Source organism: Haemorhous mexicanus, chromosome 2 (genome assembly GCF_027477595.1).
Source record: "Haemorhous mexicanus isolate bHaeMex1 chromosome 2, bHaeMex1.pri, whole genome shotgun sequence".
Lineage (NCBI taxonomy): Eukaryota > Metazoa > Chordata > Aves > Passeriformes > Fringillidae > Haemorhous > Haemorhous mexicanus.
Window position 1 is genome coordinate 59,653,035 of NC_082342.1, and position 27,322 is coordinate 59,680,356.

The following is a 27,322-nucleotide window of genomic DNA, read 5'->3' on the forward strand; positions in this document are numbered from 1 at the left end:
TGTAACAACGGCAAAGGCTCTCTATTCTGGTTTCATTACCCAATATGACCTCTACTCATTTTAAAGGGCACTATTAGACGTAGTACTCTCATCACCTAAATTTTTTTTTAAATATACCTTATATCCCCTTATTTGCTATCCTGAAAGCTGTGATACTGAATTCAGATTGACACAGCAATTTAAGAAAGGAGCTTTATCAGTCTTAACATGAGTAAGGTATCTGATTCATTAATCCTAATCTTAAATTACCTCTTACCAGTAAACACCGAAGATTGTTTTGCAGAAACTGCCTTTGGAAATCTACTCTGTGCCATCCTTACCATCCTCTTACCCTAATCTGTATTCTTCAATATGACCAAAATACCAGACAGGACATGAAATTCCTGTCAATTTTTTTGTATACTAAAAGAACAAAACAGAAAACCAGTATGTGTTACCCAAATGGAATATTTACTCTTCATCCTGGATTCTTCTCAGCTTTGACATTTATCTGACAGAAATTCACACAGGGATCTCCAAAGGTACATGGACGAAAACAATTTGAGTCAAATCTTACTGAGAAGACTGAAAAGGAGATTCCATAACAACTTGGTTTTTTTCCTCTCAGGATTTTAGCAGTAATATCTCTACTATTATTCATATCAACACTTTGTTTTCATTGAGTATTTATCTTCAAAGATATCATACTTTCTCTGATTATATTACATTGCCTTTGTTAGCAGAGAAAAACTGGGCTAAAAGCTGATTTCCAACCAGCTATGGAGATTCTCATAGAAAGGAGCTGATTTGTATCTGGTTCCTGTCCTTAAACCATGGCTCAAGATGCCATTTCCTACAAGTCTGATACGAGACAGAAGATTTTGCCTCATTTTGCTAACAAATCAGCAGACTTCATTTAAAAAGCATTCGAGCAGTTCTCTTTGTTTGACAGATGACTTTGGATGAATTAAAAAAGATTAAAATGTCACAAAAGTGCAAACATACAAACATACGAAATTAAATTTAATGCGTAGACAGATACATTAGGTGTTGGCTTGATCTAACTACCATCTATATTATTTTCAAATGTATTCCAGGAGCCCACGAGAAAGAGGTCAGATTTAAAGTAAGGTTCACCTTTAAACTCTTAACTAATGTGCTGTTAACTTTAATCAGAATTGATTTTTAATTTCCTGAACTCTTACAAGGATTGCATTAGAATAAAAGTAAAAGAGATCTCTGGGCAAAGTACACTTTAAATAGCATCTAAAGAAACAAAACTGTGGAACATAAAGATAAATACTATTTTATTGTTTGTTAGACTTTCATACATACCTCTCTTCCACAGGTTGTGGCAAATGCTGTGGTTCAATGGCATTAAGATACAGCGAGTCTGCTGTTTTAATCTGACAGGCTTGTACAGTCAGATATTTGAATATATGCACCTTACCCTTTGTACAAATCTGTGGGATAAGGAAAAAATTAGGTTTATAACTGGAATTAAAAAAGCAATTTATTACAAGTGTCACTTAGTATAAACATCCCTGAAATTCAACTAATATTACAAATTTCACTTAAAAGAAAATAGATTTTTTTAATTACTAAGTACTTCAATTACATACTCAAATCCAAACGAGCTTCTAACTCAAAGACAAGACATTAAAATATATGATATGGCCTATTACTAACTATAAATAGAGTAATTAATTATTTCAAAATTAGTGTATCATGACATTTAATTAACTAGTGTGCCCTTTATATTCTTAGTCACATTGTTTTTAATAGTGTCCAAGCATACTTGTGATGCAATTCACCTTCATTTTAGAATTTTCTTTTTCTTTAAGTGAACACTTCTTGCTTTGTATTTTTTAGTTTAAAGGTATCATCACTATTAATTATGAAAAGCATTTCTTCAATATAATAAAAATTCTTAAGTACTTCAACAACTGTTGAGCCAGAACACTTGTGGCTTTGAGACATGCAGCTTGAATCTACTGTCCACTAAGTAGACAACAACAAAACTGTCCTTAAGCAGCAAACATAGGTTGCATTCGTTTATCTTTTTTACTCAGAGTGGCCTACAGTTCTAAAGAAGAGTTTTATTTCTTTGTGCATCACAATCTAGGACCTTACACTATAAAGTGAAATAAATTTCACACAGATTATGTTTTAGACTATTTAGGCATATCTTTCAAGTTAAAGTTCGCAAATCACTGTAGAACCTTCTAGAACTAGATTAATTTTACCAGAAAGAAAAATTACCCAGGAATTTTATCACTACTCTTTTTCAAAATTATACACATATTCCATTGTTAACTTTCATATGCAAATAGAAATCACAAAAATTAACAGCTATCAGAATGGACATCTTCTAGATGTGTGTTAGTTTAAGTGCTGTACAAATTCATATTGAGAACAGAGGATATTTTTTATGTCTTATTTAGATACATCCTATGTCTTATTTAAATATCAACAACTATCAACAGTCTGTGATGACTGAAATTCAGAAGCCTGCAATTGCAGAAGGTGACATTTTACACTCTAAAATGTGTTAGCAGCCATCCAACATTAAGGCACAACTTAAATTATTACTTACTTGTGCTGGTGGAGATTGCAAAGGATTATTCTCAAGCAGTAATACTTGTAACTGCAACATCTTTCTAAAACAAATTGGAATCACAAGCACTTTATTGCAGGAAAAGTCAAACTTTACCAAGGGAAGCTGTACTAGTTCTAAAAGTAATAAAAAGGAGAAAAGGTGTTATATCTGTTTTTATTTTCTGCATAAAATAAAATATTTTGAATAACCCTTCTTTTGCATTCAGGAAAAATACAAACTCAGGGAGGAATAAGATCAACATTTACTCCATTTTATACTGTGAAATTAAAGTGTTGTTATACAAGTGACAAGAAATTCAAAAGCAAATACTTTGAATCTTTTTTCCCCTGAAACTCAGCTGACAGTTCCCATAGTGCATTCAGACATTTGCAACTTAAAAGTTGCCAACAATCATAAAGATACATTGAAGAAACCTCACACACTGCTCTTCGGTGGATACCATTGAATGTTATATTCTGCAGACCCAAATGGAATAAATTTGAACACAATAGCAATAGCTGTTTTTAAATAATACCTATTTATATGATTCAAAAATACTTTCAAATTATATTAAGAAGAGCTACTGTGAAGATATTTTTTTGTTCATTTGCTTTTACCTTGGGGTAAAACTTCGAGGTAATTTCTTCTGACATTCAGTTCTTTTAAAGATTTCAGCTGGCCTATCTGCTGTGGCAAAGCTGTGATTTCATTACAGCTGACATCCTACAGTAAAACAGTAATAACAAATAATAATGAACTTTCAGCTCCTACATGTTCATAGCTAATATGCTATTATCATTGTGACATTTTATTAACCTGAAAAAATGCAACAATCTATGTCCTGTAGTCACAACAAAATAAAAAACACATAGGAAAATGTTTACACATTGGTTAAAACCAGAGCAAATTGTTATTTGGAGAACAATTTAATTTTGAAAGTTAATTTAATTTCTATAGAAATATTCAAAACTACTTACTTAACAAGTTCTAGTTTTTTTTCTCTTTTCTTCATCTGAAGAATTCGGTATAGTGATTATATAACCACATATGTTAGGAGGAAATGTAAAAATACTAGTGTGTGGATCTGAGTTTTTAAAACAGTTCTTGTTCTTCTAGATGGAACATTTAAGCAAAATAAATAATAGTAATAATAATAATAATAGTAATACAGCAATAACATCTGTAATGATGCTCAGTAAAGGCATATATTTGATCATCGTGGCATGTAGTGGACCTTAATGAAAAGGGACAGAGCTTATTTGGCTTCACTTAACTATTTCAAGGAAGAAACTGCTATGAATGTGCATGAAAGATCAACTTCTTGGATTAAGTCAGTCTGTGATGAGACAATTGTTAAATACTAGCTGTCATTTTTTCTGCCGAATGGACATTCAAACCTCTCCTCACATACCGGGCAACCTGCAAATTTCAGTAATGTCCCAATTATGCTGCCCTTTCAGTACTAAAAGAAGGAAATATTATCTCACACTATGAAAGCTAAATGGGGTAATGCCCCATTTCCTGAAAAGCCAAGTGAATACTCCTACTCTCTCAACCGTTTCAAAAGCATTTATAAAGTATGTGGGAGCTCTTAGACTACAAAAGTTTGAGAAGCCAGATTTCTAAGTCATGCCTTTGAAGATGGCTTGTTTTAATACTAGTCAAAAGCATTATATTAACTCCCTATCTCTGAGCCTAAAATCTACTTAACAAAAAATTATAGTTAAAGCAAAATATGATCTGGCAATGCTGTTCCCTGTATCCAACAAGTTTCTTCTTGTAATAGAATCCTATTGCTGCCAAGACTTCCTTCCCTTTTCAAAACACAGTCAGGAAATTACTGTACCTTTTAGACAAGGAAATTAGAAATCCCAGCTAATGAGTGCATTTTTGCCCAAGTTGTCACAAAGTTTGGTTAATTGCACAGTTCCCTGATAATTTATTTTTAAAGCTTTACTGTCCTGTTTTTAATTTACAGTCTTTAAATTACTTCATAATTAGATACTTGATTTTTAGGGCACAGAATTTCAAGTCACCTTGTGGCAAAGAAACTCTAGACCAAGTATACTTAGGCACACATACCAGAACAAGTCGAAGAAAGAGACAGAGAATTCTAAAGGCAGCATCAAAAAGAAAAAAAGCAAGCTGGCAGTGTATGACCTCAAAAACAAAGTCCACTTCCACTTAGAGCCTTTCAAAACATCCTTGATAAGACTGATCTGTTGTGACAGTGTGTCAGCATTCACAAGATCTCTAGAGACAGCAGTATCCTTTACCCTACTAAACACTGTCGACCAACTTGCATTTTTTTATTACTTTGTTTGAATAGCCATGGAAAACAATGACTTGTAACACTTATTCATTGTTGTGCTCATGACTATTATTAGACTTCATGAGTGTGTATGTGACAGAGACAGTGCTAAACTTTCTCATTACTGGCAGTAATGGAAGCAATACTATCAAACACCTATGGTTTCCAAGCAAGTAATATTTTAAGGAATTATGCAACCAGCAGGTTGGAACTCAGCTTCAGGGACATTTCCATGTAACTGAAGTGCAAACACTCAAGTTCCATAGGGAACTAGTATTTGCTGAGGTCAGACTTCTGGTACTAATTCTATTTTGTTCTCACCAGATAGACCATGTCCTGCCATGACAAGGCAATTTGTCAAAATCAGAGAAATGTAAGGGTTTTACTTAACATTCATTAAATTAAGGAAATTGAACATTACTTTCTGTGGCATGAAGCTCAGTGGCATGAAAGCCAAATCATCAACTGTTTCCCTTTGTTTATGGTAATGTTTAAATGGCCTTAAACCAATCCAATTCAGCATGTATGTTCAGCAAGATAAACAGAAAAAACAATAAGGTATTCTGACTCCATATTAACTCATTTATTCACACACAGAGAAAAGTTTATCCAAACTATTCAAATTGAGGTGAACTTCCTCCTTACATAACTTTAAACTCAGGACTCCTGACTGAGCTATTACTCTAAAAAGAACCTGGGTTCAGTCAGAGCTTGTGACACAGAAGCCATACTGAAGAGTAAAAAGAAGTTACACAGTGTGTGAACACACGGACTCTTTTAGAAAACAGCAGGCAGCAAGTCCCACGTGGTCAGGCTGCTGTCTCTGATTAGATGAATGAGGTAAAGGACATAAAATCCCAGGTGAGAAATTTGAAGGCTTCCAACATGAGATAAGAGCATCCCAGAGATAGAGAGGGCAGTTATCTGAAGAAGGCAGAAGCGCAATACTGCCTGATAGGACAGAGAATGGAATTTTACTGTACATCTGATAGTTTTCGGTACAATTACTGAGCCATCTCTGCATAATTACATTTCCTTGGCAGAAAGTAAGTTTCATATTTTCTTCACACTAATTTTGCACTCTCTTGGCTGACAGTAGAGGCATGATTGAGTCAAAGATTTTTTTGCAGCAAATAAAAGTAAACTTGCCAACCAAAATTTTTGCCAAATAATTACAATGTATTCTGCAGGGACAAAAACTTATGCTACAAGCACCAAAAAACGTTAGCTGTCAGAACCCTAAATTTAAAAGAATACCTGAAAGTTTTCTGCTGTAATATCAAAGCTATTCTATGCTACAGGCATGACATTCATAAAAAAACATACCTGTAATAGGAAAACCATTACCTACCCCATTTTGGAGGATAGAAGGGAAAATGCAGAGTTTATTGGAAAGATCTAATTTGCAGCAAATTACATTTGCATCATTCTACAGTGACTATAGGGGTAAATTTTGTATGAAAAAGGTAGAGAAAAAGAACCCTTTGCTATGTACATGCAGATCTCGCTGCACGCTGTTTGTGGAACATCTGGGGAACCTGAGGTTGCTCAGAAATGTCCTATGGATATGAGAACTGCATGGAGCCCGGTGGCATCTCAGGGTCTATCCCCTGGCCCAGGCCAGCACCACCACTGTGTACACACCAAAACAACAGCACTCCCTGCCAAAGGGCTGAGTGATGCTTCTGCTTGAATCCCATGCTATTCAGGCTGGCATTGCTCTCACAGCTGAACTTTTTGTGCAACAACTGCAATATGACTTCATGGTTTTTATTGTTTCTTTTACTCGTTTTAGAACAATGATCACCTTATTATCTAAACTGCTTTACAGTTTATATGCCAACACAGATTCCCCACTCTCAATCCTACCACTATTTGCTTCTCCCAAATCATCAGTTATGTCATTTCCAGTTAAATAGTGCAACTCATTTCACTAGAAATGTACCAAACACACATGGTGGCATCAAACTGTGTAATCAAGTCATCTGAACAGACTCATGCTCAATTTAACAAAAACTTGTTTTTCATTCAGCACCCCCCCGCCAATGCCTTCTAAATCACAAAGAACAAGCATCAGACCTTTTTCAGTTTTCGTGTATCTTCTAGGCTACCAAAGTGACACGTAGCTAGAGCTGTCATATGAAATACTTTTAGAGTAAGAATTGTTTTGCTCTTCATGACAATCAGTAACACAAACTATACTATAACTGGGATGCAATGTGAAAATCCAGAATTTAAACACATAATATTCTTGAACCAAACAAACCCAATCTGCTTTGGGTATAATCAACATTGATTTCAAGCTTTTAGTTTTTACTAACCTTTTTACTAAATTTAACTTTAATTATTTATAAAACTGGAATCATCACCTTCTATTGTGCCTATTTTAAGCACAACAAAAACAATGCTATTACCTAACATATTTTTAAGAATAATTAAATCAAAACCATCTGTGTAAATCTCACTAAACCCACCACACACACACAAAAATTTAAAATATTTGATAAGATAAATTAATAATGTTCACCAAAGAAAACAAACTTGGTAGTCTTGAACTCAGTCATAACTCAGAAAGGAAAAAGTAACTACCTCCACCATCCTCATCAACAGCCACATCAATTCTAATATATAACAGAAGCCTGATACCACAGGATGCTGCTCAAGAATATCAGAAGAAAAAAGCCCCACAGTTGCCACTTCATACCACCTATGAAGAATCAATAGCAGGATTGGGGCCTCAAGCAATGTTATTTATTTCTGTAAGGTAATTTATTGGAGGAACGACTGTTATAAAAACAAGAATATGATAATAAGGCACTTTCAGGCACAGAAAAGCAATGCAAAGTAAATGCTGTCAATGGAGATAGCAGCAGCTGGAAGGAAGTTCAAATCTGATTGCTTTACTATGCATAAATTAGCAGCGTCAAAATACACTTTGTCAATTTATATCTCAAAAGGTCAAAATGAATAGAAATAACCAGAAGACTTATGTCATAAAGAATTCAGGGTCTCAGCCTACATATATAGCAGAGGAAGATAAAGGGAGAGAAAAGGATGCATTCTCATATATTTTCCACAAACATGAGCAATTAAATTACTTTTATGCTATAGTTCCAAATAAGTTTTGCTTTTTCAGACTGTCATTGACTGAACAATATATTCTAAATTACCTACTGCTTGTAAAAACAGTACTAGTGTAGACAGCTTTGAAAACAAGGAGTATAATCATTTTGTAGATCTGTTTAGATGGATGTTCCAGGAAAAAAAGGTTGCATGACAAATGTAGTGAAATAAAATGAAAAGAAACTGATAAGACCAGTAGCTCGAGTGGAATGCAGTGTGGTAAGCAGACAGTACAAACACAGAAAGGAAGCAGGAGGGGAGAGTGCTACAGGGGGGTACAACTTTGCAGAGCCTGATGCCAGCACTTAAGGACTTGATACAGTGAAACAGGGAACCAGGGCAGGCAGTGAACAACACTGGTAAAGATGAGGAACTTTGAAACTGAGTTTTGAATGAACCAAGGGCAGTGATGTTAAAAGAGTCCTAAAGAACATAAAGGAAACTCCTATTGTGTTACTATCCAACACACTTGAGAAGTTAAAAACTTCTGTTCTGCAAACTACATTACAGTATTAAGCACGTGTTCAAATGTATGTGAAAAGTGTATTTTACTGTTTCTATTTAAATTCAAAAGAAGTCAAAATAAAAAGTGAAAAAAAAAAGATCAGTAACATACCAATTCCATTAACTGTTTTAGCTGACCTATCTCTTCTGGTAGGGAACCTAGCTTATTGTTACTTGCAATTAAGACTTTTAGAGGAAGACCACACAGGCAAGCTGGCAAAGAAGAAAGCTGATTTCGACTGCAACAAAACAAAACAAAAAATATTAAAACCATTGGTGATGTTCTACTGTATACTCACAAACTCTGAGAGCTGCAAAATGTCTTCATTTTTGTGGGTCATATTTTATGCAGATAAAATTGAAATTTTCAAAAGGCAATAATTAAGAAGACACTTGCACATTAGAAACACCTGATTATTGACAAACAATATTGCAGAATTTACCACTGTGGAAAAAATGCGTTGTATCAGTGTAACAACATTGTAACAAATCTGTTTGACACAAAGAACAGCTGTTTCCCTTCCTAATGAATACAGGAAAGTCAACTGAGACAGTATTTTGCAAATATTTAAACATTCCTGTGGTTTTATGTGCCATTAAAATGGATGCCTTTTGTTCCAGCTGAAAGACAAATATATAAATCACAGACAAAATGGTTATTTTCTCAATTAATTTAAAGCACATTTATAGTTTAAGACTACTTGGTACTTCTTGGTCTATGGTTCTGTGCTATTAACCCAAGTAAATACAGCTAAAATTTCTGGGACCATCAGTGGTTCATTTCTTCCCAAGATTCATAAGCTAGAGCTTAAAGATGACAAATATCATGACCCTTTGTGATGTCCACAAGATTAAAAATAGTAATTCGTGGCTCAGCTCCCAGAAGAAACTTTAAGCTTATCAGAATAACATAGTTACTCTCTTCTGGAATATTTTAAAATTTCCTTAAAATATTACATTTTTTTTCTTATGATTATTAACATGTAGTAAAACAATGAACAGTAACTTGAAGTGGTACCCCAGTATAACCATTTTTTTTTAGGTCCTGCCTGCATGTTAAGGCTTCCGAAAGGAAAGATCTTTGACTATACTCTGGAACACACGGTAAAAATTGTCCTGTGCAATTTCAGTAGGAGTTGCAATATTGACATGAAACAAAGACAATCAAAAATCAAAATTCCACAAGTTGTAAAGCATTTATTTAAGAGCTAGACCAGCAGCGTGCTACAAAACTGCATATAGAGATGCTCATATTCATGCTCTACAAAACAGTCTCAAAATGTTGTACAAAGCAAACTACCGTCCTATCTCTGCTGTGCATGCCAGGATACAGACAGATATCAAGTAACAAACCCAAAGAAAATAAAACTGAGAACTCTGACTGTTAACCAGCAGAAGCTGAAAAAAAGCATGAACACTTATTGTGGAGCCAGGTTTCTTAATTCTAATGTCCTTACAGAAGACCAAGACACAACTTTTTTGAAAAATTACCTGGAAGTATTGTTTCAAATTCTAAAGAACTCAAATGGAGGAAGCTTAGAGCCTAAAACAGTGCCCTATACCACAGATTAGACACAGATAAAAAATAAGTAAAACCAATTTTTAAGCTCCACAGAACTCAGAAGCGATCCAGTAAGAGATAAGGAACAGAACATAAGCAGGGCAAGTGAGTAATAAATCATTATTAGTTTCAAAGGAATTTCTTTAAATAAAACATGAACAGTATCCACCAAGGCCCAAAAACTATATATAGATCTCTTGGCAACACTTCCTAATGCTATTCAACATATGGGCTCTGCTGGTAACAGGCAGAAAAATATGCATTTAAAATCTATTATGTATTTCTTGCCAAGAAGCAAGGTGGTTAGAAAGTCAAGGATGTATTTCCTTCTTCAGACTCTTCAATACATTCACCTAACATGGGGAAGGACACAAAGTAAAGGGGGATTTTAAACGGAGAGAATCGACCTTACTTAAATAAAAAAATTGCTTTTATTTTGTCCAATTTACCGTCATATGTGATATAAAATCTATTATAGTTTTGTGATGATTCAAATTCCATCACTACACAGAGCTCTAATTCACTGTTTCATGACATTGAATTCGAACCAAGTTAGTTCTAAATTCTAATTCTTAAATTTACCAAGATGTTTTATGTATTTTTAATAACTTAATCCAGTTTTAAGTTCTTCACGTATATCTAACAAACCCTAATTTAAAATCTCGAGTCCTATTTCTTGTGTGTACAGATACTCAGGACACACTACTCCACTTAAAAATTTAAGACAAAATTGTGTTCCACAGTGGCCAAAACTGCAGTATAGTAATAATATAGACTTGAGAAAATAAGCCATGAGAAAGATCTTCAGTGTTGATAAAACTAATGACCAGGACTTCATTCCCTGAATTTAAAAGACCAAGAGCCACTTCACCTTCTACTCAGACCTCATTCTCACAAAGAACAGACTGATATATCTTCACTATTACAGTTTTTACACATTAAATTACAAAGAAAACTCCACACCTTGCCCCAGCTGAAAAAGGGCTCACTTGTCCTCCATCAAGAGCACATGTGCATTCACCCGCACTTTAATTAGCAGCAATTCTCTGTACTGATCAGTACTCACACAGATTTTTCCTGGAAAGGAGGCAAAGATGTCTAATTCTTTGCCACTTTCTGCTCAAAAAGGCAGCAGCTATATTTCTTTCATAATGTGACTATGCTAGTGATAGATATAGTATCTCACTCTTCCGTTCTATTCCCCGTGATGGAAAATATAAATTCTCTGTCCCTCCATCTTTTGAACTGCAAAATGTATGTCAAGCTTTACAAAATTTGTCATCAGAAGTGAATTAAAAGAAAACAACTCTCTGGATGTGATTAGCATTCTGGATTTGTTAGAATATTAAGGGACAGAACTGGATTAGCTTTCTTGGTTTTCTTTTAATAATTATTTTTACATTTTGGCATTGACAATGCCTTCATACAGAGCTGTCACTGCAGCCAATGAGCTTTTGTGTTACCTTATTCAGTAACATGAAAAAATGCAGTCAGTTGTTCCAGAACATTATAAAGTGCAGACAAAAAAAGCTTTACATATTTGCAAATAAACAAAAAATGTGGCAAAGATAAACTTACCTCAAATTTAAGTAAGTTAGCATTTGTAAGTTTACTATGGCATCTGGTATAACTTTGATACAATTGTGGTAAAGATTTAGTGATTCCAGTGACACAAAATGACACAACTCCGTAGGAACTTCAGTTAACCTGTTCTTGGATAAATCTGAAAAAAGGAAAGAGAGAAGGTATATTTTTTTAACCATTAGAAAGATATACTTTGAAAAGCTGCACTTTATTAAAGTAAGTGAATAAATATAATTTACAGAGAGACAGCAAATTATATCAGTGTCTTTATTATGCAAAGTAAAGCTAGTGCAAACTTTAACAATTTTGAAATGGAACAGGCTGCATATAAAAGAGCAAACATTCAATTAGGATTTATTTGGTCTAATAAAAAGTACTTATTTGCAGAACTCAATATGCTGAGGAAATAGTTACAAACAGATTCCAAAGCTCATATAATATACCGAAGATCTAGCCAATACACAGTTAGACATCTGCAAGTAACGACAGTATTGAGAGAAAACAAACTACCAGGATTACATCTTTAATTTATTTAAATAGATAAATAAATAAACCAGGTAATTCTTCAAACTGGCCTGTATTTCCTGAGTCTTTACCATTTATAAATTAATGCTACCCAAAGAAACAGTGGTGGTCCTCAAGAATGGATTTTATATAAGTACATACAAGACAACAGTGATGGATTCCAATCCCCCATGACACTGCTTGTACCCAGAAAACAAAAGCTTTTGACTTTTGATCAGTTATTCATTCTTCACTTGCCATTCTAAGCACACATACACAAAGGAAAATAAGGAGGAAAAAACATTACTGAGTTTTGTTACTTAACTACCACTGTATGAAGAATGAGGTATCATAGTACTGACGTGAGCTCAAGTCATAAAATAATAATGCATGGCAGCTTTCAACTGAATCAACTGGGTTCAAATCATTGTTTAAGTAGTGTGGCAGAACAAATCTTATCCACAGAAACTAGACAAATGCTACCTAGCCATGTCACCAGCCTGATAACCTGCCCTGAAGAATGGTCACCTGTGAAGTGGAAGGAACAGGAATGCACCTATGCAAAAAGCGAAATGTCTGATGGTAAGGAAAAAAATAGAACTTAATGATCTCCTTACTTCACTGCTGCTATTTTAAGCCTAGTGCCTGATCCTTCAAAGCTTATTTCAAAGCTTAGTTAAAATAAAAAGAAAACAGCAGCCAAAGTATGGATTATTTCCACGGCCCTGTCCTTAGGGCCATAAATCATATTTTTGCTTTTTGTGAACTAACAGGTAGAAGTCAGAAGAATTTTTTAACTTCCTTTGAAGTTGGCTGTGCTGAAGCACAGCTTGAATTCAAACCTATCACCAGCCAGGACTTATTAGTTTTGTTCTTGTTCCTGCAGTGTGAGTTGAAATTCAGCACATTCTAGTCTTGTCAGCCTCCACTTGGCTTCGCCTCATTGCTTCCAACAAGAAGTTGGTTTCATTACTCCATCCCCTACCAAGAAAATTGTGATGGCCTGCAGGTGCAGTAACTGAAAGCAGCTCTGCTGACCCTAATGGTAGCATGATCAAATTGAGCACTGCAACCAAAATTATTCACTTCTAAGTTACTATACAACAGCAACTCTAATTGCTCTGCTTTCTCTTAGCAGGCTTTGATGGTGGTTAGATACAGCATTACCTCACCTTCTGCTTCCCTTCATTTCTGACATCAAACTAAAGCATTTCCTGTTGAGTGACTTACTACTGTTTTCAAGCAGGGGAAAGCTCTTCATTGTTCCTCTGGTTTAGTGCTTGAATTCTTTACTATTTTCTATCAATCCTGAGAGCACTTGATTATCAGCACAGCATTCCAAAAGAATTCTACTGCCTTTCTAGCTATGTTTATTATCATATATTAACAGATGACTGTCATGCTGTAACTCTTCGAATGATGCAAGGGCTATTCATACTTTACAATTCAAGTGCAAAGAAAACCTCTCTTTTTTAAAATCATGCTTTTCTGGGGTGACATTGCCAGGAATATCCTGCTTTCTCCTTTAAAGTAGAAGGAGCAGCAAAATCCAGACGAGTGAACTCTCCTGTCTAGGCTGAAAACAACCTGCATGGAACTAGATAGAGAGTAACAATCCATCCTTCACCTGATGCTGCTCCAGTGATACACAGATCAAAACCTGTGAACACTAAAATGTTACTTCTTCTCAAGCTCCTAAAACTGTAGCCTGCCACCTTAACTTCCTCTTCATGCCTGTTCTCATTTATCTTCACATCAAATAAAAGACTGTTGCCACAACATTTGACTCACTCTTAAAAAATTCTAGTATCTCAAAAAAGCAAAATAGCAACTAGATTGACCCCACTCCTAAAACAGGCATTACTAACACAGTTAAATGCCTTTCTTCCCCCCATTATTTATTGCTATCTTTTGTTCTCAAGGTTTTAACTCTGTTAAACTGGTGAAAGAAAAATAAAACCACACAGATCATCACAGACAAATCCCTTCCTGTCATCCACAGGACCATGGGTTATAAGACACACTACTTGCATGACAAAGGAAGTCAATTATTTGTTGCTGTGCAGTCATCACAGTAAGATAATTTCAACACTTGTATCTACTGTTGCTTCCTAAATAATGATAATGATGACAATAAAAATTTTTTTTAAAATCTAACCTATTCACAGTATAGGGCAGGGGAATGAAAACTGTACATTTTATTTACACATTGTTTTAACATATCTTAATAGAAAAACCAGAAGTTTGTCACTATAATTTACTGATGGAAGGTATCATTAACAGGAAATCTGAATGTCTTCCATTCCACACAGTACTGGAATGGAATCTGACATACAGAATGCCCATCACATTTTTAACTAGTGGTATAACTTTTGCCAAAAAAATAGACCTCCCTGATCATATGGCAGTTAAAGAAGAAAACAGATTGCTTTTATACAATCCTAGAATGAATGTAAGCCTCTGAACATGATGCAGCTGTGAAGAAAGCTTAGCAGCTTTCTGAAAATTCCACACAGGAGAGCACATGTTATAAGAAACTTAAAGGAAAACAGCCAGCATACCAGTTTTATACTGCACATTATAAGCCTATACAAACATGTAGAGAAACCTCTGAAGTTCACATAATTATTATGATACTACTTTATATGAAGGTACTTTTGCCTAAAATTTCTGCATCTTACAGTAAGTCTGTATAAAACTCAGAGTAAACCTGAAATACAAGTTCTAGCATAAAATACAAGGGTTAAGACTTTAGGAAACTGCAGAATCATTTGAGCATACTGAAAAAACCAGTATGCCTGTACCTCAGTTTTGTCACCATTCATAACACTCATAAACTTTCTGAATTTTTTTTTGCTAAGGCATTCTTGGGTTATTTAGGGAAAAGAATGCAGAAACTACATTTTTAAACCACTTGTGACAATATTTTTAAAGTACAGAAACAACTAGTTGGCAAACCTTTAGTTTCTTCCTGCAATTCTTTAACTCTACACTTCCCAAATTGCTAAGCTGCACAGTCCCCTTACATCACTAATTTGAAGAATAACACTTCATGGTAATTACTAATAATACGTTACTGTACAGACTGGCTCTTTTGCCACAGAAATGGAAATAAACAGAGGGGTGGAATTTGCTGGTGTTTAAAAGAATTTTAAACAATTTGCTTAGACTATGCAACACAAGGGAAATCTCACAAATTAATGAATCTATGATAGCAGAAGAACATTTCATGGTTGCCAAGACAGTACAGGTAGGTTTCACCTGAGGTCACTACTTCCTGTAACTTCCATTTTGAACTAGGTGACACAAATACAAAACAATGGGGCAGGGGAGTCCATGCAATGGAGTGAGCTTCCTGTTTTAAATAAAATACACCATTCATTCATTATTTGTGACACCAAGACATTTTCAAATAACGTCTGGCTTCACTTCATCTTTCCCTGCCAAGAACAAGTTTGTTAAAACTCCAAAATAAAGTAACAGAACACAAAAAAATAAGCAAGCCAGTTTAGAAAAATATTAACAGATTCTTGATCTTTAGAAGAGTCAGCACAATTCTGGCACAACGACATGGCTTTTGTATGAGAAGTGTTACTATGTTGGAAGCCAGACAGGAACTACACAAAATAATCACTTCCTTAGCTGTGAGAGAACAATAAAAAGCAAAAAAGTTCACACTGGTAAATAAGCATTCAACAGAAGACTCCAAGCCATGTTTGGTAACTGGCACACTGCATGGCCAGGAACCACGCTGCCATTACAGCAGTAGTTACTGAGCCCCATCCCTGCGGCAAAACCTTTTCATTCCTAGAGCTCTGACAAACTCCACCACAATGAAGTGCTGCCACTGAATAGGACCTTCCTGACTTCACAATTTACAGACAGACAAACAAGTGCCACTATACATATATACACTATATATGCATAGTATAAAATAACTGCACTGCAGAGACCAAAATGGTTTTGTCAAAATATAAAAAAAAAAAAAAAACCAGAAGTCAAATAGTTAGATTTCTTTCACTAAAACTACTGAAGTGCTCCAATTTTGCTACTTTCCAGTGATTAATGTATTTTTAATTATCAGTTATTAATACATTATTAAATTAAAATTGCACACTATTTCTGGGAGAGCTGAACAACTGAAGACTTTAAATTGTAAAACTAATTCTTTAAACATATATGCACATGCACTACTACATCTCGACAAAGAACTTTAAAGAAAGCAGTTTATTAAAAGGAAGTGATTTATACATTTCAGATGTTAGACAAATTCACTCTAAGTTTATGTTTCTAGCACACAGACCTGCAATAGACAAGCTATCAACCACAGAACAATAAAAATAATTAAATATATCTATCTATATATAAATATATTTCTATATATATATATGAAATATCTGTATTTGCTATGAAGTCCTGAAATCAAGAAATTGCAAGGGAAAAACATCGCCCAAACAACCTTAACTTCAGCCCACTAAGTTCCTTTTTTTCTGCAGGATTCAGCAACTACTGAATAAAAGACAGGAATCATTTTGAAGAAGCTATTTGCATTTGCACTAAGATATCATTCAAGGTATTCAAATGAGATGTCTGAAATTTGACAAGGAATTCAAACAATTCACTGTAAAAGCCTAAAAAAATTAGTCAGTTCAACCCTAGTTTCATAATGCAAATAAGAACATTAGAAAATACATAAAGAAGTCTATAAAGGCACAACCACATGGAGCTCTTTCTTTTATACTGTAAGCTTCCCCTAGTTTTATCAGGCTTTGAGGAAGCCTGTATTTCCTCATTAGCAAGGTACATCTTTATTGGGAACTGAAACCACAAATGATGGCACTGTATCTTGGACACCTTTTGGAATATCTACGTAAAGTGCACTTCAAATCTTTGGCAATGCTGTCCTCCACTTTGGCAAAGAAGGCAAGTCATCTACTATCAATATAATTGCACCTATGAGAATCAATCAAATGTCAATGCTCTCTAATGAAGCAATTACTTTGTTTTAGACTTCCCCCCAAATGGTAGGAAAATCCACCATTCCAGAGGCAAATGCTATCCATTAGTCATGAGAACACTCCCGGAACTATGAAGTGCTACATACTTTTAAGACAAGACATGACCTACAAGTTGTCATTATCTCCATACTCATGGCAGGATACCTACTCGTCCTCCCCCTCTGCCAGAATTTATGAATAATATCCTGGGTGTACAGCCAGGATTTACTGCAGTCAGCAGCTTCTAGGACAGTGATGCTACACAAGTGAAAAAGAAGCAGCAAAGACCTCCACCGCCTCTGGCATCAAATGCATTCTGCTTTACTCATGACAGTTACACCAAAAAAATGCATGGCATTTCTTCACTAAGAGACACTTCTATCTCAGTTACTTAGCAAACAGAGTAACAAATAACAGAAGACAAAGAACATCCAGTAAAGTAAAAATAATTCAGCTCCCTATTAGAAAAAAACATAACACAGTAATGCACAGGCTCAAAGCTTTTCATTCTGAAAGTACAACTTGTATCAGATTGAAAAAAGGGTAGCTCTAAAGTTGATTCCTAGCAAAGTCATCATTACTGATCCCACAGTATGCAACAATAGCATCTGAACATTGATCAACCCTGAATCCAGATGTACAGCTGCTGACTCAAAATATGTAGAAAGTGCAGAAAGACAAAAACATACAGACCTTGCAAGACAAGTATTTTGAAGAGATTATGAAGGAACTCTGCCATCTCATACACTTGGTAAGCACTACTTTTGAGCCCTGTCAGCATGTTGTACGTTTCCGTCTGTTTCCCATTCATTAATTTAAGACCCAACATTAAAAATCTCCACCTAAACCACAGTTAAATTAAGATTACACTAGAGATGTAGGAAATTTAAAAGTGATCATACATCTACTTTTGTAACCACTTTTCTTTTAATCACCACATTTAACATATCAAAATATTTTTCTTTACTACTGTGTATAATACACGGGCAAGTTAAAGGGCTAATGCACAGAGGAACTAAATGCGGGATTTAGAGAAAAGGGGAAAAAAACCCGGACTGAATAAAAACAGGCTGAGAGCAGGAAATCGTGAAGCCAGGAAGAGATGTCACCACTAGAGGGGGCCTCGATCTCACGACTTGGCCAACACCCTGCACGGGTGCTTCTCCTGTTTCTCCTTGTGCTTCTTTCAGAGCCCATCCCCAGCGGATGCGGGGGACAGAAACAGGAAGGTTCACTTTAAAACACCCCTGGGCGCTCCTGTGAACGTGTCGCCCACCACAGTTTTCAAAAGGTTTCAAATGTGGCTGCTCAGTTGCAACCATTATTATAGAAAGCCCTTAAAAAGAAAGTCTATTCTGAAATAATCACATTGAAGTCCTTTTCCCCAACCTTCACTCAGATGATGCTAGAACAGAAGGCATCCTTGAACCCTCTGTTGTACAACAAAAGCAACGTTTGGCCAAAATGATTTGACAAACACCCTCCTTGCATTGCACCCCAGCAATCCTTATTTACTCTGTTCCATCCATCACTCTACAATGGAATACACAGCTTACTTTTCCACAGTAACCTGCAATAAAGCATGGCCAAATGTAAGAAACATGCACCCTATGTTTTTTCTCAGGTAGTGGACTAACAAGTCTGGAGCAGTCCAACAGCTTAAATTGGCTCTCCCAGTGATCCCAAAATTTTGTGCAAACATGACTTCAGGGTTTTTTGTTTCCTCTGTATGAAATAAGTGGGGAAGGAGGGAGCAAAAGGCTAGCATATTCTTATTATTATCTCCACAGCACGCTCCAGTTCCAAGGACACAAAATGAAATCTCTCTGCAAGAAACATGTACAAAAGAGCATCAAAAGTCTGAAGGAATAAAAAAAATGAAGGTTACTATAGTAGTCTGCCTCATTATTGTACCTGCTTTTAGGTGACAACATACAACATTTAAATGTTACCTTTATCTTCTATTTCTTCCTCTTTAGGACAACAGCTGTTTGGGGTTAAGATTATCAGAAAAAATACTGTTGAGAGATGAATCTGGTGTGAAAGTGCATAAGACTCCCTAAAAACAGAGTAAAACAACAGGATTATTCCTGCAGACCTCCATGTGGGTACAAAGAGATGTGGACTGTGGTGGACTGACCCTAGCTGGCCAACAGCTGCCCACCCAGTGGTTCTATCACTGCCATCCCCAGGAGGACAGAGGTAGAAAACACAAAGCAAAAGCTCATGGACCAAGATAAAAACAGGAGAGATCCATCACCAATCACTGTCATGGGCAAAACCAGATTCAGCTTGAAGAATTTGATTTATTGCCAATTAATAAGAGAGTAGGGTAATGAGAAACAACAGCAACTAAATCACTCTATACTCCTTTTTCAGACTAAACCTCTCTAATGATTCTGCTATTTCTCTCCCAGCCTCCATGTCCCTTAGTGGTGCAGGGGAACAGGGAATGGGAGTTGTGGTCAGTCCATAAACACTTCATTTCTGCAACTCCCTCCTCTACTTACTCTTCCCCTATTCCAGAACAGGTTCATCCCACGGGTTACAGTCCTTCATTAACTTCTCCAATACAGGTCCTTCCCACAGACTGCAGTATTTCAAGAACTGCTCCTGTGTGGGTCCTCTTGCCATGTGAACCTCACACAGGCACCCAAACACTTGTATTATGAGATGGAAAAAAAGTACCTGGCAACAAACAAACATCTGGTATGAAACCCACTTCATGGCTCATGAAGAATTCCTCCTTCTCCCACGCCTTCCACACAAGAGGGAGGATGCAAGTCATTAATTTTCACTCCTCAATAAAAAAACAGTCCTAAGAAGGATCAATGGATTTTATCATGCCAGTATTTTATGCATCAGCCTGAGCAGGACAAATATTTCAGGTGTTTTTTCAAACACAGGAGCAGTAAGAAGAAATCTTCATTCAACTCTAAAAACTTTTAAAACTGCCATCTAGCTCCCATTTTTAGCCTTTATAGTAGGTTGACCCAGAGCACTGGGGAACTGAAGTGTTCACATCGTACTCTGTCCAGCTGAATCCCCCCTCTACTGTATGGAACTACATTTCCCTCATCTGCTTGAACTGCTTCTATTGGCACATGAAAGAAAATTTCACAGTAAACACCCACAAATGAGGGTAGGGCTTTCGCTGCCTTCTCTGTGGAAACAAAAAATTTATCTTGATACTGAAAAGTCCTCAAGATTACAAGTCCTCAAGACCACAGATACGCTTAAATTATTAGCATGGAATAATGAGAGATCAGGTAAAACTGCAGGTTACAAGGGGACTTCCAGGTATATTAGAGATGTCTAACAGAACAAAGAAATTATGAAATTCTTTTCTGAAAGAAGAACACTGCCACTACTTTCATCAAATACAAAAGTGAAATTGAAAAATATGTAAATTTCATTTGCATGTTTATATATGTGCAGGCACACAAGCTTATTTCATTCAAGCAACTTCCACTTATTGGAGAACTGGAAAAGATGAGAAATGAAACCAGGAACTACATTCTGCCCAAAGAAGGCAGTGGATCCCTGCACAGACATACTCTTCCAATACCTTGTAGTACAAATCTCTTGTTTTAGCCACAGAGATAATTTTTCTTAAAGCTGTCTACTTTGGAAGTCAACACCTTTCACCTCTATTGGGGAATTCCACATGATGTTCTCAAAAACAGCAGGATGTTATCAAATGGTCTAGAACCTTTCCCAGCCCACAGACATCACTAGTAAGAAGAAACAAACTAAATGCAATGTCCAAATTTGTTTTTCACGCAATTCTCTCTTTTAATAGCTATTATTTATTTTTTTCTTCTCAAGTTGTGAAGAGAGGACACTGCTTATGCTATGCATTATCTGCCTCTGCTGAAAGAGGAGTTACCTCACATTTACCATCTGGTATAAGTAGCACATAAACCAATTTCTGTAAAGTAGCTCACTTGCCCGCACTTTGAAGAAAATTATTTTTCACACCTGACAGACTTAAATGCTACATTTGCTTATTTTAAATTCATTTTACACATGAATAGTCTCACTGTACTGGGAGAAAATTTGCTACAATCATGGAAATGAGCAAAAGTTAATTGATCTTTAAGTACATAAAAGGCATGAGGGCAAAGACATGAGAAAGCTACCTGATGCTAATTTACAGTGGCACGGAAAGCAGAGTATTACTCATCTAATCACTTCCCTTTCTGTCTGCCCATCTCCCACAGATGTCAGGGTTAATCTCCCATATATACATTATTCATGTCCTTCTCCCCCAATGGTTCTTGAATTCAGCACAACATAATTGTAACAGTTTATCAATACAAATCTGTTTTGTGCTGTGAAAGCTGACTTACACTATCAAGCACAACCTTAAACAATAAAGTAATTATATGGCTGTTCCACAGGAGGTACAACATCTGAAAGAATGGCTAAGAAGTATTTCAGACTTCTAAACTGAACACAAATTCATGAAAACATTATCAAAAAGGTACCAAGAGAGAAAAATCCTGGATTAAACAAATTATGTTGGAATAAATAATTAAAAATCAGAAACCTATTCCTAGACAGAGGGGGAAAACAAAAGGAAAAAATAATAAAAATACTTCCTTGAACTGAAAGCAAAACAAGCACAGTACACATTTTCATACATATTTATCCATCCTTTAAAAAACCCCAAACAAACTAAAAACCACATAGCTGGAACCACTGGAATTACAGACCTGTAATTTTTGTACTAAGATCTCTATCCCTATGTAACTGCTCCCATAGCTCTTCCTTAAGTTTAAGACAATGTTTCTCAACCTTCTAATTTTTCTCTCCTTCATAATCAAAGAACCTTGCCTTCTTTGGGGAAAACAAAACCAAAATAGATATCCAGAATGCTGATTGTTGGTCAAGGAGGGGTTGGATGGGTAACATGTGCAGCTTTTTTTAACTTGTTAAAACAAGTCATAGTTTACAACAGGATTTTAATCTAACATCTTTACAAGATGAGACACATCAGATACACAGACTCCAAAAAGACTTGGGAGAGGGACGTAAAATTCACACACACAACCTCTACTTATAAACAACCCATTGCCTGTGACTAGGCAGGTAGAAACCACCTAATGTTTGCCATAATTCTTGCTGGGGGATACAAGTGGGAATAAGCCAACAGGCACCGATGGCACTTGTGGGCAGCCTGAAATCACAGCTAAGTATCAGTGCTATTGCTGCTTAACAACTGCATGGCAATGTGTATTTTAAAGAGACAAAAGAAAGCCTCCTTCTGGTCTAATTTCTTCCATTTGATTTTTTTTTTTTTTTTTGGGTGGGGGGGGGTTACTTCACAGACAGTCTTCTGAAATGCACAAAATAATTCAAAGCTCGTCAGAATAGCTTACTAAGCCTGGCCTACAATTTCTGCTTCTGGCGTAGATTAATTTCTACTTCCTTATTTATTTTCCTTTGAAACTACCCTTCATGAGGTCAAAGTTCCACCTTACAGGCTACGTAATATCATTATATTTTTCTATAAGAAAGAGTAATCAGCCCAAAATCATTCTGAAGGAATTCTGTTGGGCTTTGATTCATATCTTACCTCACACATTCCTCTTAATTTGATGGCTCGTGTGCTCTCACTGTGGTAACGGTGGCTTATCATAGAGACAGAACAGGTTGCACCAAAAGCAGGGAAGGGACAGGAAAGTGTTAATTCATAATGCCATCCCTATCAATAATTAAAACAAAATGTAATGAACTACAGACTCAGAAGTCTTATCCTGAAGAGGCTACATCAGCTCGTTTATTTATGCTCAAATGAGACCCCTGCAGGTGGATAATGAGGAGTCCTGTGAAGAGCTGATGGACAGCATCATTTCCCTTCAGTTATCATGGCCTGATGGGTACACAGCAAAGTCTAAGCAAGATTTTAAGATCTTAGATTAAGAGGTCCAGTAACTGTTTTTAACATAACACTGTTGTTATATTTTAAAAAATAACAACCCAAAACCTCAACCTTTTACTCAATCCACTTTCTTCCTGTTGATAAATATAATAATGCTTCAATGAAACAGTTGGGGTTAAATTGCCCTTGTCAGAAGACAAACATCTTCACTGTACAAGCTGGGAACCTGCTCAAATCAGTGACAAGTAACATTCTGATACATATGCTGCTGCAAATCCAGGTCAGGTTTTGTGAAAAATGGATACAGCTAAAAGCTTCAGGCCTAGAATATGAAAGATTCAGGGAATACACCTTAAACCGTGGCAGCAGAAAGCGCAAAAGATTTTTTGGATGCGAGGATTAGAACTTTTTGGCTTTATTTGTTTATCCAACATACACATTTTAAAATCTTTACTATGAGATGAACAGCTAACTTTTAAGTTTGCCACCAGAGGAGGTGCTGAACCTGGTTGTTCCGAACGCTGAACCTGCTAACCTCATACTGCCAACTACTATTACTCAATGGCTAAACTTCTACTGATATTATTAATCATATCAGACTGATATAATTCCAAATGTTCAATTTTGAGTTAGTTCAAATTTTAATTCATTAATGCATTGCAAAACTCACTGATTTAATAACATACTTTTAACTGTACCCTCTAAACATTCTGACTCAATAACTGATATTTCAAATGTACCCCCAACAAGTTCATTAATATACAGGTAAAGAGATCCAGTGGTAATTTAGACAATTTTGTGACTTTTCAGACAACGCTAAAAGTCATCCTGTCAGGACTTTAAGTCTTACCAAATCAATACTCATGACTCAGTATCTCAATATCAAGTAGTTCAGTCATGCCTAGGAAGAGCTACTGAGAAAACTGTGGTTTTAATTGAAAAAATGCCTGGCATTCTCACATTACAATTTCTTTTCTGCATTCAAAATCCAACAGTCTCACATTTTTATCTAACTCACCCCCAAGTCAGCCTCTTTTTACCCAGAAAAAAGAAAGGAAAAAAAAAAAAAGAAAAAAGCCAAGAGCTCACTAGAGGCTCTAAAATTTTTATTTGGACTTTTCCAAAACTGGGTAATCCTCATCACCGACATATACTCTCCTCAGCTCACATCCCCTCTTCCCTCTGTGTCATCAAAACATTTAGTAGGAAATTCATTCTTTTGGGAAGAACTTCTAAAGAGATTCACTAGCAAATGTACAATTATAAATGCAGTTTTCCTTCAGGAAAAAAAAGGCTCTGATTATGCAGAAACTATGAATCATATCAACCGGCAGTTTTTTTCTCTGCAGAAATGACAATATCACATGCCCCCATGTGTTTCCTATGCTTGCTTAATGACAGTCTCATCTCTGAAGTTTGTTTATTCCAGATTAGTAGATAGGAGAAAATCAACTCAAACACAAAAAGCTTCTAATGTGGCTTGTGCTGAGCTCTCTGCCAACACACCTGCAGATATACTGAAGGTGTTATTTGAGACTATTATCCCAGAGTTATATACTCTGTGCAAGATAGGAAACAACTGTTGTGTGTCAGTTGCTCTGTTTTCTGTACACAACAGGATTTGATTTCACAGAAAGCTAATTTTAACTCTTGACTGAGGACAGAAACATCTATTTTATACCATGGTCTTGTAAAAAGTGGAAAAGGTTAAAAGGTTCTAAAACTTTTTAAAGGTTGATTTGTAGTTTAAAATAAAGCATGTCAAGATTTTAAATGCCAGGAAGCTTAAGATATATTCTGTCATGGTCTGCTATATCATCTGAAATCTTTTGCTGGAAGCATTTGTGAATAAAAAATTCTGCTACAGCTTTTTCCTATGCCTGACATGCAGGAGGCTTTTTTCTTGATTCTACAGCTCAGTTGCTACACAACCACCCACATGGATATGTAACACTAAGGACAAAGACTGTCCTCTTAACAATTCCTCCCCCTACTTTTTCCCAGTGATATTCATAAGAACATTATTTTCTCCCAGTCATTCCCCTAAAAGACTAATAAGCAAGCTGGCTTCTTCTAGTTTCCTCTTGCCACAGTTTTCCTGCCCATTCAAGTCTTTCTGCACCTGCTCCAGTCTCAAGTCATCTTCCTTGAACATGAATGGGACAGAAACCACCATAGAAGCTTTATGTTACGCCATTGTCATGCATAAAATCATGAAGAATTTCTAACCTGCATTGAAACACATCTTCTGATAAAGCCTCAAGACAAAATCAGATGGTTACAATTTGTCATACTGGTGGCTTGTGACCATCTTTACAAGTATCAAATCCAGGCTTTCTTCCTTCACTAATTATCAGCGATGAAATCGTAACTTAAGGCAGCCACTTCACTTTGTGACCCTTTAAATTTTCTTCTGGAGCATTCTTCACAGAACAATGAATGTTTCCAATGCTAAATGTACCTTGAGTGCTGTCATAAATCAGTGCTCTCACCATAAAGAAGTAAAAGCATTTAAAAAACAGAGCAAGAGGTGGGGAGGACCCACAATACTGATACTAGAAAATACTTTGTTTCTATAACAAAGTTTCAGGTCACAGAACTAAGTTACCTACTTGAGATGAAATTAAAGAAAACAGAAACAACAGAAACAACCTTAAAAATAAAGAAGGGAAAAAACACCACCAAACATTTTTTTCTCACAAGTAGACTGTAAACCACAGCATTTTCTACTACAAGTTTGTAACAACAAAGTGTTTGGCAAGTATCTGCAAGCATATCTGGCATTACAAATCTCAGTTGTAATTCCAAAAATAGAAGCTATGATCCTTCAGTAAACTATGCCAATAGCCAAACCAGTAGTTTATCAGTAGATTATTTTAAAACATGTGTATTGCATTTGTTACAAAGTATCACTAGGTCTGCTTTTCTCAAACATCTGAAGAGAATCTTGCCCACGTGCTTCCTTCCTACCAACACATCAGCCATATCTTAACCTTGAAACATGTTCTTGGCATTTTCCACTAGCAAAGCCCATTTCAGAGGTTAAATAAACCTCTAAAAAAGAAGAAAAAAAATTTAGATTTTAAGGTTTGTTTTAGAGGGTAATAAAGGTCTAAAGCAATGTTTATTGAAACAAATCTGTTTTACAACATAAAAATGCTGGAACCAAGTATGAAGAGATTAAACTTATTTTAATCAAGTATGCATATGTTATTAAGAAATACTTTTTTATATAAAGCATATATACTTTATAGATAAACTTTATAAATTAATAAAGAACATCACACCCATGGGTCAGTCTGCTGATGTAAAATGACATCAGCAATTCCCCATCAACATCAACAACTCAGAGGTATGCACTAGCATTTCCATTTCATGTTGCAACTTCTCCAGAATCCATGCAAACAACCTCAGCAACTCTCATCGGGGAAGACTCATTTGTTATCCCACTATTCATTTTTTATTGAAAAACAAGAAAAAATGCTTCAAGGAGGCAAGGTAACTTACAAGTCTGGACAGTGTAGCCAAATTCCAAGAACATTATTTATAAACTACATACACACTGGATTTATATGCAAATATTTTTCAAAGAGGAAAACAAATACTAGCATGCACAGAGGAAGGAGGGAACTTAGCCCCTCCTTCAGGCACAATGAGCAAAGCATCTTAGTGACTGTGGCACAGAAATGGGGCAATGAGCCCACACCAGCAGTTCCCTGAACAGACAGTGACTGTCCAAGAGGACACTGGCAGGAGAAGGGTCAAGCTGGCACAGACTTGGACCAGCATCCCCTCCCTCAGGCAACACTGCACAAAAAATACAGCTTAGTCCTGCTGGAGTCCTCTTTGCATACATTGGAGACAAAGTAGGAAAAGGGAATAACAGCACCCAAGCTGGAAAACACTTATTTGCTTCACTCCAGTGAGCAAGTGATCTTCAGCACCATGTAGAACACAACGCTTAAAAACATTTCAGGGCCATGAATTAAAGAATGACTCAATCAGAGTTATTAACAGATCTGTGAGATCACTGCCCTTGACAGAAAGGAAGGGAAGGCAGAGCCAAATTCTGCTGCCTTTCAGCACATGAATGGCCAATGTAGACTGTATTCAACAACTCACTTGCCCTTGTTTTTCCAAGCACAAAAAATCAGAGATGATTTTTCCCAATTTTTTCAAATGTAAAAGTTAAAAGATAGTAACAGAGAATGAGCATTTTCTCTTCTAATTGCAGTTCTACTTCAGATGAGCAAAGCATACAGACTACTTGCTT

At 35.9% G+C, this 27,322-nt stretch overlaps 1 protein-coding gene across 3 annotated transcripts in view; it reads right to left on the reverse strand.

The window, feature by feature from the left end:
• The window catches only part of LRCH1 (leucine rich repeats and calponin homology domain containing 1), a 113,577-nt gene that overhangs the window by 49,258 nt on the left and 36,997 nt on the right, over positions 1 to 27,322 (reverse strand). For all 3 annotated transcript variants that reach the window (XM_059839037.1, XM_059839035.1, XM_059839036.1), the window contains exons 2-6: positions 11,656 to 11,800; positions 8,629 to 8,755; positions 3,196 to 3,301; positions 2,576 to 2,712; positions 1,315 to 1,442 (exon numbers count right to left, since the gene is read on the reverse strand). In XM_059839037.1, coding sequence (XP_059695020.1) covers positions 1,315 to 1,442; positions 2,576 to 2,712; positions 3,196 to 3,301; positions 8,629 to 8,755; positions 11,656 to 11,800 — 643 coding nt within the window. The remainder of the gene's footprint in view (positions 1 to 1,314; positions 1,443 to 2,575; positions 2,713 to 3,195; positions 3,302 to 8,628; positions 8,756 to 11,655; positions 11,801 to 27,322) is intronic.